The sequence below is a fragment of the Micropterus dolomieu genome, linkage group LG17, assembly GCF_021292245.1.
Source record: "Micropterus dolomieu isolate WLL.071019.BEF.003 ecotype Adirondacks linkage group LG17, ASM2129224v1, whole genome shotgun sequence".
NCBI classification, from domain to species: domain Eukaryota; kingdom Metazoa; phylum Chordata; class Actinopteri; order Centrarchiformes; family Centrarchidae; genus Micropterus; species Micropterus dolomieu.
This window is the reverse complement of record NC_060166.1, coordinates 2,296,500-2,309,556: the sequence shown is the minus strand read 5'-3', so window position 1 is coordinate 2,309,556 and position 13,057 is coordinate 2,296,500. Positions and strand designations below refer to the sequence as shown.

The 13,057-nt window shown below is 41.3% G+C and overlaps 1 protein-coding gene across 1 annotated transcript; it reads right to left on the bottom strand.

Annotated features, from left to right (window-relative positions):
- Nucleotides 1-2,589: 2,589 nt before the first annotated feature.
- On the bottom strand, nt 2,590-12,687 carry lg17h16orf87 (linkage group 17 C16orf87 homolog). The gene is made up of 4 exons (XM_046074341.1): nt 12,430-12,687; nt 7,202-7,301; nt 5,352-5,531; nt 2,590-3,124 (listed from the first exon to the last, which is right to left on the bottom strand). The coding sequence occupies exons 1-4, from the start codon at nt 12,493-12,495 to the stop codon at nt 3,006-3,008; spliced, it is 465 nt and encodes a 154-aa protein (XP_045930297.1). The 5' UTR covers nt 12,496-12,687; the 3' UTR covers nt 2,590-3,005.
- Between the last annotated feature and the right edge of the window lie 370 nt (nt 12,688-13,057).

Sequence of the window (13,057 nt, the reverse complement as noted above, 5' to 3'; positions counted from 1 at the left end):
AAAGCCATAACGTTACATATTGCATGGACAATTATAGCAACTGCTCAGTGTTAGCTGTGAGCTAACGTGACTCTCTCCGTGTTTCTCCAGCTTTTCTCCTTCCACTGTTTTCTCCAACATCATCTGATTCTCTTTGGTCTGACGGGCTTCAGCACATAAACCTTTATTGTTGTTTTGTATCTGTACGTGGAGTTTATGTTGGAGTCTGTGTTTTGCTGGGAACCGGTCGTTTTATGGTGTCAGTGGACTGGATTTCATCAGCTGTGTTGTTGTGGATGTAGTCAGAGAGAGGGCTACATCCTGACCTGGGCCCTGTTTCAGAAAGCAGGTTCAACAAACTCTGAGTGTAAACCTGAACTCTGGGTTGAAGAACTCTGAGCTGTCAGACTCTGAGTTTTCCGTTTCAGAAAGGCCGATCAGAATAAGTTCAATCAACTCTGAGTATGTTGGAGGATCAATACGTTAACAATATTGCATTTTATAGAGCATTGCTCATTCATCATTAACCAGACTGGAATTTCCTTAATGATTGATAAAGTGCAGGAATTCTCCTCCAGCCTGTTATTCATTTTAAATAGCTACAGGCCTGTTTATTCAGCTGGAACCTGACGGGAATAAATGCCGGTGACAATAACGGAAGATGAAAATATTAATCGAACAGATTAGACATAGTTTAGGCTCCTCATGGACCTGTGATCATAAATGACAGTCCGACTCAGCAGGCCTATTAATGATTTTTTTTGTAATGTAAAATGTTTCTAGGTTCAAACTGACTGTGAAGTTTAAGACGTCTATGTCACAATCTTGCTCATTTCGTATTTTATGAAATGCTGTTAAAATACATTCCACAAGGCCACAGAAAACACACCAGATAATGAAAAACTCACTTTTAAACTACATTTAGCCTATTTGTTTCAGCTGCACCAGTCATCCTCACTTAGAAATATTCACATCATATCCAGTTGATAACTACTATAGGAATGTTCAATCTGTGCGACTACAATATGAAAGGTTACTGTTCATTGATCAGTTTTGTACAGATTACTTTAAACTGCAGCACTCTAAATTTTTTGCCTTAATGTCCACAGAGTCACTGTGTTATAAAGGACAGTGTAGCTTATAGATTTTATTCTGTGCTGAGGATAAATTTACGATGTCCAAAGATAACTTTCTGTCCATACATTGATGACAGATGTTAGTATTTAATTATAGTGTGTATTTATGCACGTGTGTAAAGCTGACTCAGAGAGGTATAAACAAGAATTCCAATGTACCTGTACTGTGTTGTACCTGTGCAAATGGCAAATAAATCGAATCTATTTAATCTAATCTACTCGTCGTTAAAAAAAAAATATATATATATATACACAGCAGTTTCAGATGATTTGAGGTCCTCCCAGACCCCCCGCGCCTATATCTCAACATTGAGTATATCTTTAAAACTCTATTCAAGGATCTTTTCGTGTCGTTCTCGTGAAACTTATATCGTGATTTCTCCCGAGCTAAGTGTCTCCTCACACCCCTAATCTGAGCCCCTATGTACCTACCACTTTACAACACAAATTCATCAGTCCAACTTCGGGGGAGCCGATCATATCCCCCCACAATCTTGAAATTATTAGTTTGGAAACTGAAGTGTAAACTCCAGCAGAACAACATGAGGGAGGTCTGGAGCGGCATGAGGAACATCACTGGCTTCAGGCCGACTGGCAGCAGAGGAGTTGAAGGCAGCTTGGACAGGACCAACAAATTTAATCTGTTCTTTAGCAGATTTGATGCTATGGCTACTTCCCATCCCCCACTAACTCAGCTGCTGTCTGCCCTCAAACACCTCCAACCCCACTACTCCCCCCTCCTCCTGGCGGGCCCCTACTCCACCCTCCTCCGGCTCTCAGGTTAACAGCTCTCTCCAGCCTGACTCCTCCTCCTCTCCCCCTCCCCCACATGTGACCCACTGCTGACCAGGTGAGAACAGCTGAGGAGACTCCACTCCAACAAGGCTACAGGCCCTGATGGTGTCCATCTCGGGGTGCTTAAAGCCTGTGTCCCCCAGCTATGTGTAGTCCTTCACCATGTCTTCAACCTGAGCCTGAGTCTCCAAAGGGTCCCTGTGCTGTGGAATACATCTTGCCTCGTTCCTGTGCCAAAGACGCCACGTCACGTCCCAGTGGCTCCAAGGACTACAGACCTGTGGCACTGACCTCCCACGTTATGAAGACAGTTTACTACAGTACACTGTTGCATTTTTTTGTTACTTAGTTTCACCCGTGTTCCAAACAAATTTATCTTAAATAAGACGCCAAGACATAGTCTAAAAATGGATCTTCATGGTGTGTACTGTATGCAGCAGTTAATATCATGCTTTTAATCCCTGCAAGGAAATGCATAGTCCAGGAACACATAAGTGAAGTAAAAGGTTGAACTAGAACACTATATGCTCAACATTATATAGAGATCAGATCACTCAACATAGTTGAGAAAATCTTTATTCCATTTTAGACCACTGTTTTTGATAGGCTTCAATCTAGATCACACAGGTATAGTCTTCAGTTTATAGGAAAACATGCAAGTACCAAAAATAGACGCGCACTGGATTACAGCATTTATTTCAATGAGATTAATGAGATTTGTATTTCAGAAAACAGTATGGGCTGGATGGGTGTACAATTATACACGTATGTATCTACAGAACAGGTGTCATCAGTGCCTCTTTTCTCCCGGTTCCATCAAAAACAATGTACAGTATGTATAACACACAAGCCTTACTTGTGCTTTTAGTCCAGGAACATATGTTTGCATGTCTGCAGTGGGTGTATTACTAAGGTGCTGAAAAGCCCTCTACACCAGTCTGAACTTCAGCAATTTTCCGAATCTCATCCCATCATCCAAGTGAAACATGTCCAGGTCAAAGTTCAGCTCTGGCCACTTCTACCCTCTTTGGTCATCATCTTGCTATTTGATAGTTTGTTTTCTGTTCTGGCTTTCTGAGTCATTCAGGCTTTAATCTATAGGATTAGTCTTTGACCCAGGATCTTGCGGTTGATCTCAGCCAAGGCCACAGAAAACACAAAGGCCTTCTCATCAGAAAGACTGGCATAAATATCCACTTCCTTCTCTTGTTTCTCTGTGAACACAGTAAAACACAATCAATCGCAGAAGTCCCACGTTGGCAAAACAGTATTTAACTACAGGTGCTGGTCATATAATTAGAATATCATCAAAAAGTTGATTTATTTCAGTAATTCCATTCAGAAAGTGAAACTTGTATAATGTATACATTCATTCAACACAGACTGATATATTTCAAGTGTCCATTCCTTTTAATTTTGATGATTATAACTGACAACTAATGAAAACCTCAAAATCAGTATCTCAGAAAATTAGAATATTGTGAAAAGGTTCAATATTGAAGACACCTGGTGCCACACTCTAATCAGCTAATTAACTCAAAACACCTGCAAAGGCCTTTAAATGGTCTCTCAGTCTAGTTCTGTAGGCTACACAATCATGGGGAAGACCGCTGACTTGACAGCTGTCCAAAAGACGACCATTGACACCTTGCACAAGGAGGGCAAGAAACAAAAGGTCATCGCTAAAGAGGCTAAGTAATATTCAAATTTTCGGAGATACTGAATTTGGGATTTTTATTACTTGTCAGTTTTAATCATCACAATTAAATGAAATAAACACTTGAAACATATCAGTCTGTGTGTAATGAATGAATATAATATCCAAGTTTCACTTTTTGAATGGAATTACTGAAATAATTTGCTGAATTTGAAACAGACCTGCTTCTGTTAGTGTAGCAAGTATCACACAACTGTACTGTGAGACAGAGGGTAGATAAACCTACAGGGTTGAGCACGGTAATGTCAGGTTCAGTCTGGAGCACAGATTGAACCCGACACTGATATGATGCATGCCCCACGGGGTGCCGAGTGTTGATGGGGTGTGGCGTGGAGAGTAAGTTCTAAGGGGTAAGTTGCAACAATATTGAGACCACACCACAAAAGATGCATCTAAAGAAATGTATTGGGCCCGTGTCAACATATTCCTGTGGTTTGCCATGAACAGGAAAAAAACAAGAAATCTGTGGTAAAATCATGGAAATATTTTCAACAATGAAAAGAAAAATAGCAGATTTGGCACAGGCCTCGAATATACTTGGGAGCGGATGCGGACTACTTCTGTTTATAATACTTTCTGCAGCTGGTGGACACGTTCCACACATGCGCAGTAGATCGGTTGGTGGCCTGGTAGCGCTAGTCGCCACGTGGACCTGTCCGCCAGATCATAAAAAACGAGAGGCGCACAGACCCTACTCGTACACCCTCTGATGACAATTTTTTCGTCACGCGGCCCCTTGCGTACTCGCGGACAGTATAATCCTTGCCTCATAATGCAACACTTGTCTTTGTAAAGACAGAAAATGACAGGATAAAGTCGCTAACCTGCCTGTCAGCTCGCTCTGGGCCGTTTCAGTAGATTTACCATAAAGGCTTAAATACGTGTGCACTCCAAATGTAGGTGTGGCTAGCTTAATCGCCTTCTCACAGACGAGTGACAGAAACACTCAAAGCGGGTCAGACCATTTGTTGCCTTCTCTAAGAAGTCAGCCACAGATGGAGTGGATGTGCTGGGATACAATTCAGCAGAGCAGTGGCTGCCAACGGCGACTTGTGCGTCTTTTTCGCTCACTTTAAAATGCTTTCACACTGCCGACATGTCAACGTAATTATTTGGTAAAATTTATTCTGTCTCATTAGGCCGAACACCGAAAGTGCTATTTTTGGCGGATAAATTTCGGTGGCCGAACATTCTGTGCATCCCTAAAGCCTCGATCACACTACACGATTTAGCCCGATTTGCTGCTCGGCAACCGTCAGGCTGTGATCGGGGGTATAATCAGCGGCTGTTATTTGTGAACTACTCAACGACGGAACAAAACTGCTCCCCGACATATTTCTGACACATCGCCGACATCTGCCAGGGCTAAAATACAGCCATGAATAACAGCTGGTAAGCAACAAATGGGAACGCCGCTTTAGTCTTGACCCTGCAGTCATTAACCGGCTTTGTGTGTCTGTCTGACTATATAGGAAATCAAATGTGTTTATAGTTGTTAAAAACGGCCACACTGAAGGCGTGGTGAAAACCTGTCAGTGAGGGGGGATGCTTTAGTTTAAATATGGGGGTAACGGCAAACCATTTTCAGACTGTCTCTTATGGAAGGCATTGATATCGTTGTACTCAGTTGTTTACCATGATAATTTTTTGTAAAGTTAGAGTAATGGTTGAACCCCCCCATCACTGTTGTTTTGATTGAAACCGTAAATGATCACTTATTTTACCTTTCTCCTCTTCCTGTTTCTTCAGCCCCACTGTTTTTGGTCTGCCCCGTCCCCTCCTGATGGGATCTGATTGGCTGTTGGCCCGGGACCTTCTCCTGTTCTCCATGTCACTGGTTAAAGAGGAGTCTATCCTCTCTCTGCGAATGCGCTCCGTCCTCCTCCGCTTAAAGTCCAGCTTGTCTGGAGCAAAAAACATGGATAATGAAAAACATATCAGCCTGATTCGACTGTCAATCTCACAGTCGAAGCTTCACAGCAAAGCGAGGATCACGCCAGTCTGGCGATATGTGGGTGCTCAACGTCTGATTTTACACAGAACTACCAATAAGTTAATATACAGCCTATTACAATATACATTTCAACGTTTAATGCGTTGTGTGTATTGGCAGAAGAGGAACACTTGCTGAAGAGACAGAGACCCAGCTTCACTGGTGTTGTGCCGAGTTGTCTGCACCTCTGACTTACTGATAATTTATCACCGTTGATGAACCAAACAAAGAATATTATCGTTTTTAAACAGCCGGCTACTTGAAATGGACCCGCAAGGAACCACGACGTGCATGTAGCCGTCAGCAGCACAGAGAGAGAGAGAGACTTCAAAAAGCCTCAGTTTAGCTGGAAATTTATAGTGTAAGTTCAATGAATAGAGACTGCAGCTTCTCAAGATTAAAGCGGAGCTACCATGTGTAACACCCCCCCCCCCCCCCCCCCCCCAGCTCACAATCGCTGCGCACAAAAAAAACATGATTCGACTATAGGCAGGACTTCACGATTCTGATTCTACTATGTAAATCCTTTGTCGGGACAGCCCTACTACATGCCAATACTGACTCATAGGCATAATCCCACGCTTACATTGTGTCTACACTTGAGATACAGCAACAGAATGTAATTATTACGTGTTCATTCCTTCCTTTTTATTAATTGCTTCTGAAATAACAAATACATTTTGATGGACTATAGATATAGAATGAAATGAGTACTGAAAGATGTTAGAAGAATTACAAACTTTAACAAATTAAATACAAGGTTAAACTACATTTTCAGCATAATTCATTAGTTTTATGCAATCTGAATTATTATTATTTTAATTTAACCTTTATTTAACCAGGGAGTCCCTTTTCCGAGGGAGACCTGGCCAAGAAGGCACACCAGTTGCAATTTAAAAAGGAAAAAAAAAAGTCAGAACAAACAAACATCACATATAAAAGAAAAGGGACTAATCCAGGTCACATGAGGCAGTTATGTCTATGAAGATTCTCAGTCATCCAGGTCATAGTTATCCAACGAAGGTTAAAATCAAGGGCAACTGGACTTGGTTGAAGATACAGTGATGAAAGGACAGCATTGTAAGTGGTGGCGTTCCACCACTTACAATGCTGTCCTTTCATCTCTTCCCAGGAAACTCAACAAACGTAACCTATTGGCCTCAGGTGAAGATACCAACGATGGTCGTTCAGTCTTGGCCAAAGGTAGTCTTAACGACTGTAACGACTGTCGTCACAGCAACCAGGAACACTAACGAACCGGCGGTATCGATGACCCGGGCCAACGACCCCACTGAGGTTAAATAGCAGAGTTTCCCTGCCAGTCAGTCAGAACTGAAGAAGTCCTTTGGATGAGGGACGAAACGTCTTCCAGTATCTTCAACCAAGTCCAGTTGCCCTTGATTTTAACCTTCGTTGGATGAGGAAGTTATATTTCTCAGTTACATGGCATTTTACATTGCCTTAAATTCATTTAGTGCGACTAGATCATTATTACATGTAGCAAGTTTTGCAAGTTATTCCAAGACCAGGAAGCGAATTAAGACAAGATTTTTTCCCCAGCTCAGTAAAAGCAAATCTTACCTGCTATGGCTGGAGAAGAGCGCTCATTTAGTTTACCATTTAGGAGTTTTCTGCTTATAAACACATAACCACAAGGGCAGGACTTGCACGCAACTGGAATCTAGAGAGATACAAACAGGAAACATACACAAGATTTAATTATTGCTAAGGCTTTGGCATTACAATAAACACAAAATGTAAGAACAAACCCCCCCCCCAAAAAAAAAGATTATAATGTACGCTAAATATTGAGCACGCCCATTGTCTGTGGGATTAATTACTTTTAATAAAAGCCCAGACTGGTATCCGCTAATACTGTCATACATGGCTGAGCTATGGAGCACCCAGTGATGTTATGATCATACCTCAGAGTTACCTCAGCTCAGGGTTAGGACTGTCACAATAATTAATTGTCCTGTGCTGTTGTGTTTTGGCTATGAATCATTTCAAATTGAACAAATCCCTAGACTCAGATGCCAGGACAATCTAAGGCTTACTACACTCCTGAATGATTTTAAACTTATTGCTCATGTTTTTGCTATCCAACTGAGACGCCCAAGTTATTACAATTCAGTCTGCGTTGGGTTTATTGTAGGGCCGCTTGATTATGGCAACAATAAAAATAACAATTATTTTGGTCAATATTGACATCACGATTATTAAACATTTACTCATTGACTTAGGAAACATCATGCTGGATTTATAACAAAAGACAAAAAGAGAGTATCAATGCGAAATGGAATGCGGCACAATAATGTTTTAACTCGATGATCTTGTTTTGATAATTCTTGGAAGCCAAATCATAATTGACCTAGTTCTAGTTTATTGCCAAGTAGGTTTTCACATACAATTGCTTTGGTATTTTAGTGCACAACAATAAACATAAGAGGGGATTTATTTTAAACATAGAAAAGTCAAAAAAAATATGAATCTGTAAGAGCTGTACAGTTTGTGCAGGAATGTGCAAAAGTTGACAGTATGAAGTGTGTCCACTGCAGACAGGAGGAAACAGTTCCTCTGGCATGAGGCTGTGGTGCTGATGGGCCTCTTGCTGGAGGGAATGTCTCAACAACTTTGTTCCAGTATTGGAGGGTTCAGCCACAATCTGTCCTGCTCGCCTTAGGCTACATCCACCCAAAAACAGCAGATCTGAACACCTAAAACATTGAAGTTTGAAAACGCTGCGGACCCATTTAAAAATGAATTGAATTTGAGTAATCCCCTCTTACACTTTTATAGAACAGCATATAATTTCTTTTACTTCCTAATTGAAATACTTAGCTTTTCTCAGTATACGCGGCAGTTATGTCTCAGATGCAGGTATTGTAATGTTCTCCAGATGTCTGTTTGAACCTTTGCAATCGATAAAGTGGGAACAAAGATGATTAAAAACATTTTTAAAACTACTTTATTTCCATCCATTTCAGCTGTGTAAGGAAACGCACTTTAGCTTTATAGTCACTTGCAGCTGCATTTTTAACGCCTGCTGGTGATATTTAACTATGTTTTCTTAGGTGATTATGTTTGGTGTGTGGCAAGGGCGTTTCCACCAGAACCACTGTAGCCCCCCCACCCCCCCCCACCCACACCCCACCCACACCCCACCCAAGTCCAGCCAAACTTCTCTCAGGAGGTTGGCATCATCTTTCCTGGTGCACCAAGTCAGTGTATTGCAGCAACTTCCTTTACAATGACAGAAATCCACAAAGTGCAACATGTAAAAAAATATATATATATTGTTTACTATGAAGACTAGTGGGGTAACAGATTGTAGTTGATCCCCCACACACAAGACCATGCTGTGTTTCCCGCTTCAGTAATATCTGCTGCCTTCTCTTCGACACAGAGCTCTCCTTGCTTACCAGAGCAGCTCTAGTCTCAGTGTTGATGGATATTACATGTGACGTGTCACCAATCTAACAAGCAAGACTACAGAGTGGTGACTACAAAGTAAAATAGATTTAACCCTAGAATTATTTTTTTAGATCAGAAAAGTTATCCATCCGTAACTCAAAACCACAATATGATACGAACTGTGAGTTTTGTGATTCGTTGCACCCCTAATAACCCCTAACACCTTTCAGAGTTTTGGTGAGCACTGAAGACAGGATCATATTTGACAGAGCCTTGTAATTCTCTATGCAGGAAAAACCCTTAGTATGCCCTTGTCCCTGGCAGTGGCAGCAGCGTACCAGATGGTGGTGGGGGAGGTGAGGATGGACTCAATGATGGCGGTGTAGAAGTGTACCAAGTGTAGTCTGAGATGGGTTTCCCCAGCTTCAAGTACAGAAGGTGCCCACATCATGTGAAACTAAAACACGCAACCAGAGTTTAATGTGGCATTCAGACCAAACGCGAATTTTCTCCTTGCCACGCTTTCCTCGCGCAAGTACATTCACTGCAAGTGTTCACACACAAAACGAGAAGGCGATTTTAATGTGATAACATGAATAAACACAACTCGCCATTATTACAACTGTATGAACCCAAAGTAAACATTTTGCTGTGATTAAATAGCAATAAACGGATTAAACTGATGGCAAAATAACTACAATATGATGCAGTTTTGTTAAACATATGAATTCACACTTTGTCAGGTCTGTCAGCAAGACAGCAGGACAACAGCTTCTAAAGTGTTTGTTTTCTGAATGGAGTTTGGATCGATCAGGGCTATACTATCTTGGTCACAGTAAAGTACAATGATAGCTGGAATAGTTACAGACACGTTTTATGAACTCAACAGGTATTAACCACCAAGTAATGTCCAGTTTTTATATAAATATGAAGTCTTAGTCCGACAGCTAACGACGCTAACAACACTGGAACCGGATGTGCACGGAAGCCAGCTGCTGAGAATGTAAATGCTCCGTATTTGTATAGCGCCTTTTTAGGCTTTTCGACTACTCAAAGAGCTTTTACACTACATCTGCATTCACCATTCACACACTGAGCCTAACTGCTCAAACAGAAACTAACATTCACACACATTCATACACTGGCAGAACAGCAGGCCAGGGGCAATTCAGGGTTCAGTATCTTGCCCGTCCTTGGGCAGTTCGGCCCGCCGAACTTCCGATTAACGGGCAACCCGCTCTATCTCCTGAGCCACAGCTCCAGTGAAGATAAATCAACGTTGTAATCTGGCAGGGGTTTTCAAAAATGTTTGGGTTCAGTGACCTGATACTGCGTTTCCGTGTGGACGAACGGCCAAACCGCGTAAAAAAAGTCACGGTTATGAAAATACCCCTGTTCGTGTAGACAGGGCTGGAGGATGTTAGTTTAAAAACGCCGCTGACCAAGTGGGTAAAAACAGAGGACTTTTTAGAACGATGACACAGACACATTTGTCTCTGATTTGGTCTTATCAGCCATGCAAAGCAAAACACGATGCTACTGACAGTTTTAGTTTCGGTATTTTTATTATATTATTCAAATATACGTACTGTGTAACACAAACAGTTAGCCAATGTGCATGTCGCCGTATTTACTTGACGACGACTCCCAGTCTGTTTTCCGCCGTCACCGTCTCTTTGTACTCCCATGTAGCTTTCAGTAACGGCTCCACTTCATTGTCGGTCAATGCAAAAAAAACCCTGGTGTGGTTCTTTGTCTGTATTACATTATTTTGCACCAAATGTTCTGCAACTGTGGTGTAAACCATCTGCTTTGTGTTTACACCAGCACGTGCATGCCTGTGTACCTGAACGGCCAATAGATGTATTTTCAGTCGATTTAGTATAGACTGAGATCAACTCTGATACGCAGCTAAAATGCTGCTGTGGACAGAGAAGATCGTATTCGTTATAAAACTGTAGTAGTGTGGATGTAGCCTCACATTACCGCACTCCTCTCTGTACTCCTCTCATGTCAACCCTCCCGTTTTCCTCTGGATTCTCCTGTATTGTTCTGTTCTCACCCGGTATCCTCCCGTTTAAATGTTTCCCTGTAAATCTCCTGTATTTTTAACCTGTATAAAATCAAATAAAAACCTGCTGGCTGTATTTCAAGTGTTTTCTACTTTCCCCTCTGGTCTATGGACTGTGCTTTTTGCACAAGGATTTATTAAATGAAAACCCACTGAAAAGATATAAGGCCTATACTACTGATAAACCATAGGAAATTATAATGACTATAGTAATTATAAGTAATATTGACACTATATTAACAGTATAATATGGAATAAACATTATACTTTTATTGATTTAAATTGCCCTTATTTTCAAATGTCAATGTCGACAGTTTTGACTCCTCTCTGTAGACCCCTCTCTCTCTGCCCCCCAGCAAAAGAAAATCTCAAATGTTCACATTATACCACCCTGTGAAAGCAGGTTTTAATGACCAAGAACACTCTTATTGTTTTCAAGTATGCTTTGCACCTGCCTCGGAATTCTCTTCTCCCCACACTCACCTACACCTCAGGTAAATACCCCGCCTCTCTCTGTCTCCCACCACCACACTCTCTCCTCCCAAAATATCCACCGCGACTTGTAACGTAAGTTAACAGTCTACCAATGTTTTTACGAGTGAAGTCTGTGCTAGAACACATGTACATAAAACGACTGCTGCTGGATCTCTTGTGACAGCAACTAACATGCCCATCGTCCAAAGTCAACCCAAAAACACGTGTGCACACGTAACAAGACTGCGTGAACAGATGCGCGTCACAATCCAAACGGGGCTGGCCTGACCGGGTTTTTACTTGACCGCAATAATGTAATCTATGGGGAAACGATCACGCCAAATTCCATTCAAATATTTTGAATTTAATGAAGTCCACATAATGTTAAATAATCCAAACGCCCAAATTCGGGTGAGAAGTGCACCACTCTTAAACACTCACTAAACACCACTTGTTTTAGGGAAACTTTTAAGCCGCTGCCCTAGCTTATGTTTCTCTAACTTTTCTATTCTTAGGAAGACAAATACAATAATAAAACCAAATATGAAAGGAATAAAAACAGTATTTATGTATGACATGTGTTGAATACAAGATTAACACAAATGTTGACAAGTGTGTGTGAATGTGTCATTAGATCGATATTTCAGATCTTTGCTCAACAGAAAACCAACAACTCGTTCAACCTTTGAGTGGGATTTGGCTCACACAACGTAGCGTTAACGTGCTGCCACGGAAGCCCATTTCCGTCTAAAGACCTGAAAACTGCCCTGTGTTTGATGCAAAGACAGCTAAATTCAATAAACTTATCAGTAATAACGCTCGAATGTTTAAATGTACGTTATTTTCTCACCTGTTGGTCGCATTCAGGACAAGATTTAGTAGCCATTTTGACTTTCTTTGTTTTATTTGCCGACATAACGTTAACGTCAGTCCGTTTCCTCCAGCGACACGCCGATAGCTCTACGGTAGCTACAACTTCTCTATGCAATGCATGGACGGCTTTTTGCCCCCGTATACACTGACATCTACATACAAGAATCACACACCGATGTAGCTAGATGACAACACACCGTAATAAGCACACACCACAGTATACTAATGCTAAAGCTGCGAGCATGCGCATGAAGACTCCTACTGCTGTGGCGTTGCATTCAAGTTCTTTGGGGAAAATGGTAGATAGCAGGCTCCTTCCACTCAGTGCTCTGCTCAGCTTTTAGAATCAGAAGAAGAATCTGGAGCTTTATTGCCAAGTAGTGTTTTACACACGAGGAATAAATATAGAATAAATGTAGAAATATATAAATATGGAATAAACAGTGCAATTTATATAAGAATAATAAAAACAATAGAGAAAAATAATACAACTATTTGCAGAGAAAGAACAATGTGGCAGATATTTACATGTGCATTACTCCGGTTTGTGTTGTGCAGACGTATTGCAACGGGAGAAAATATTGTGAACAACAACGATTAACAAT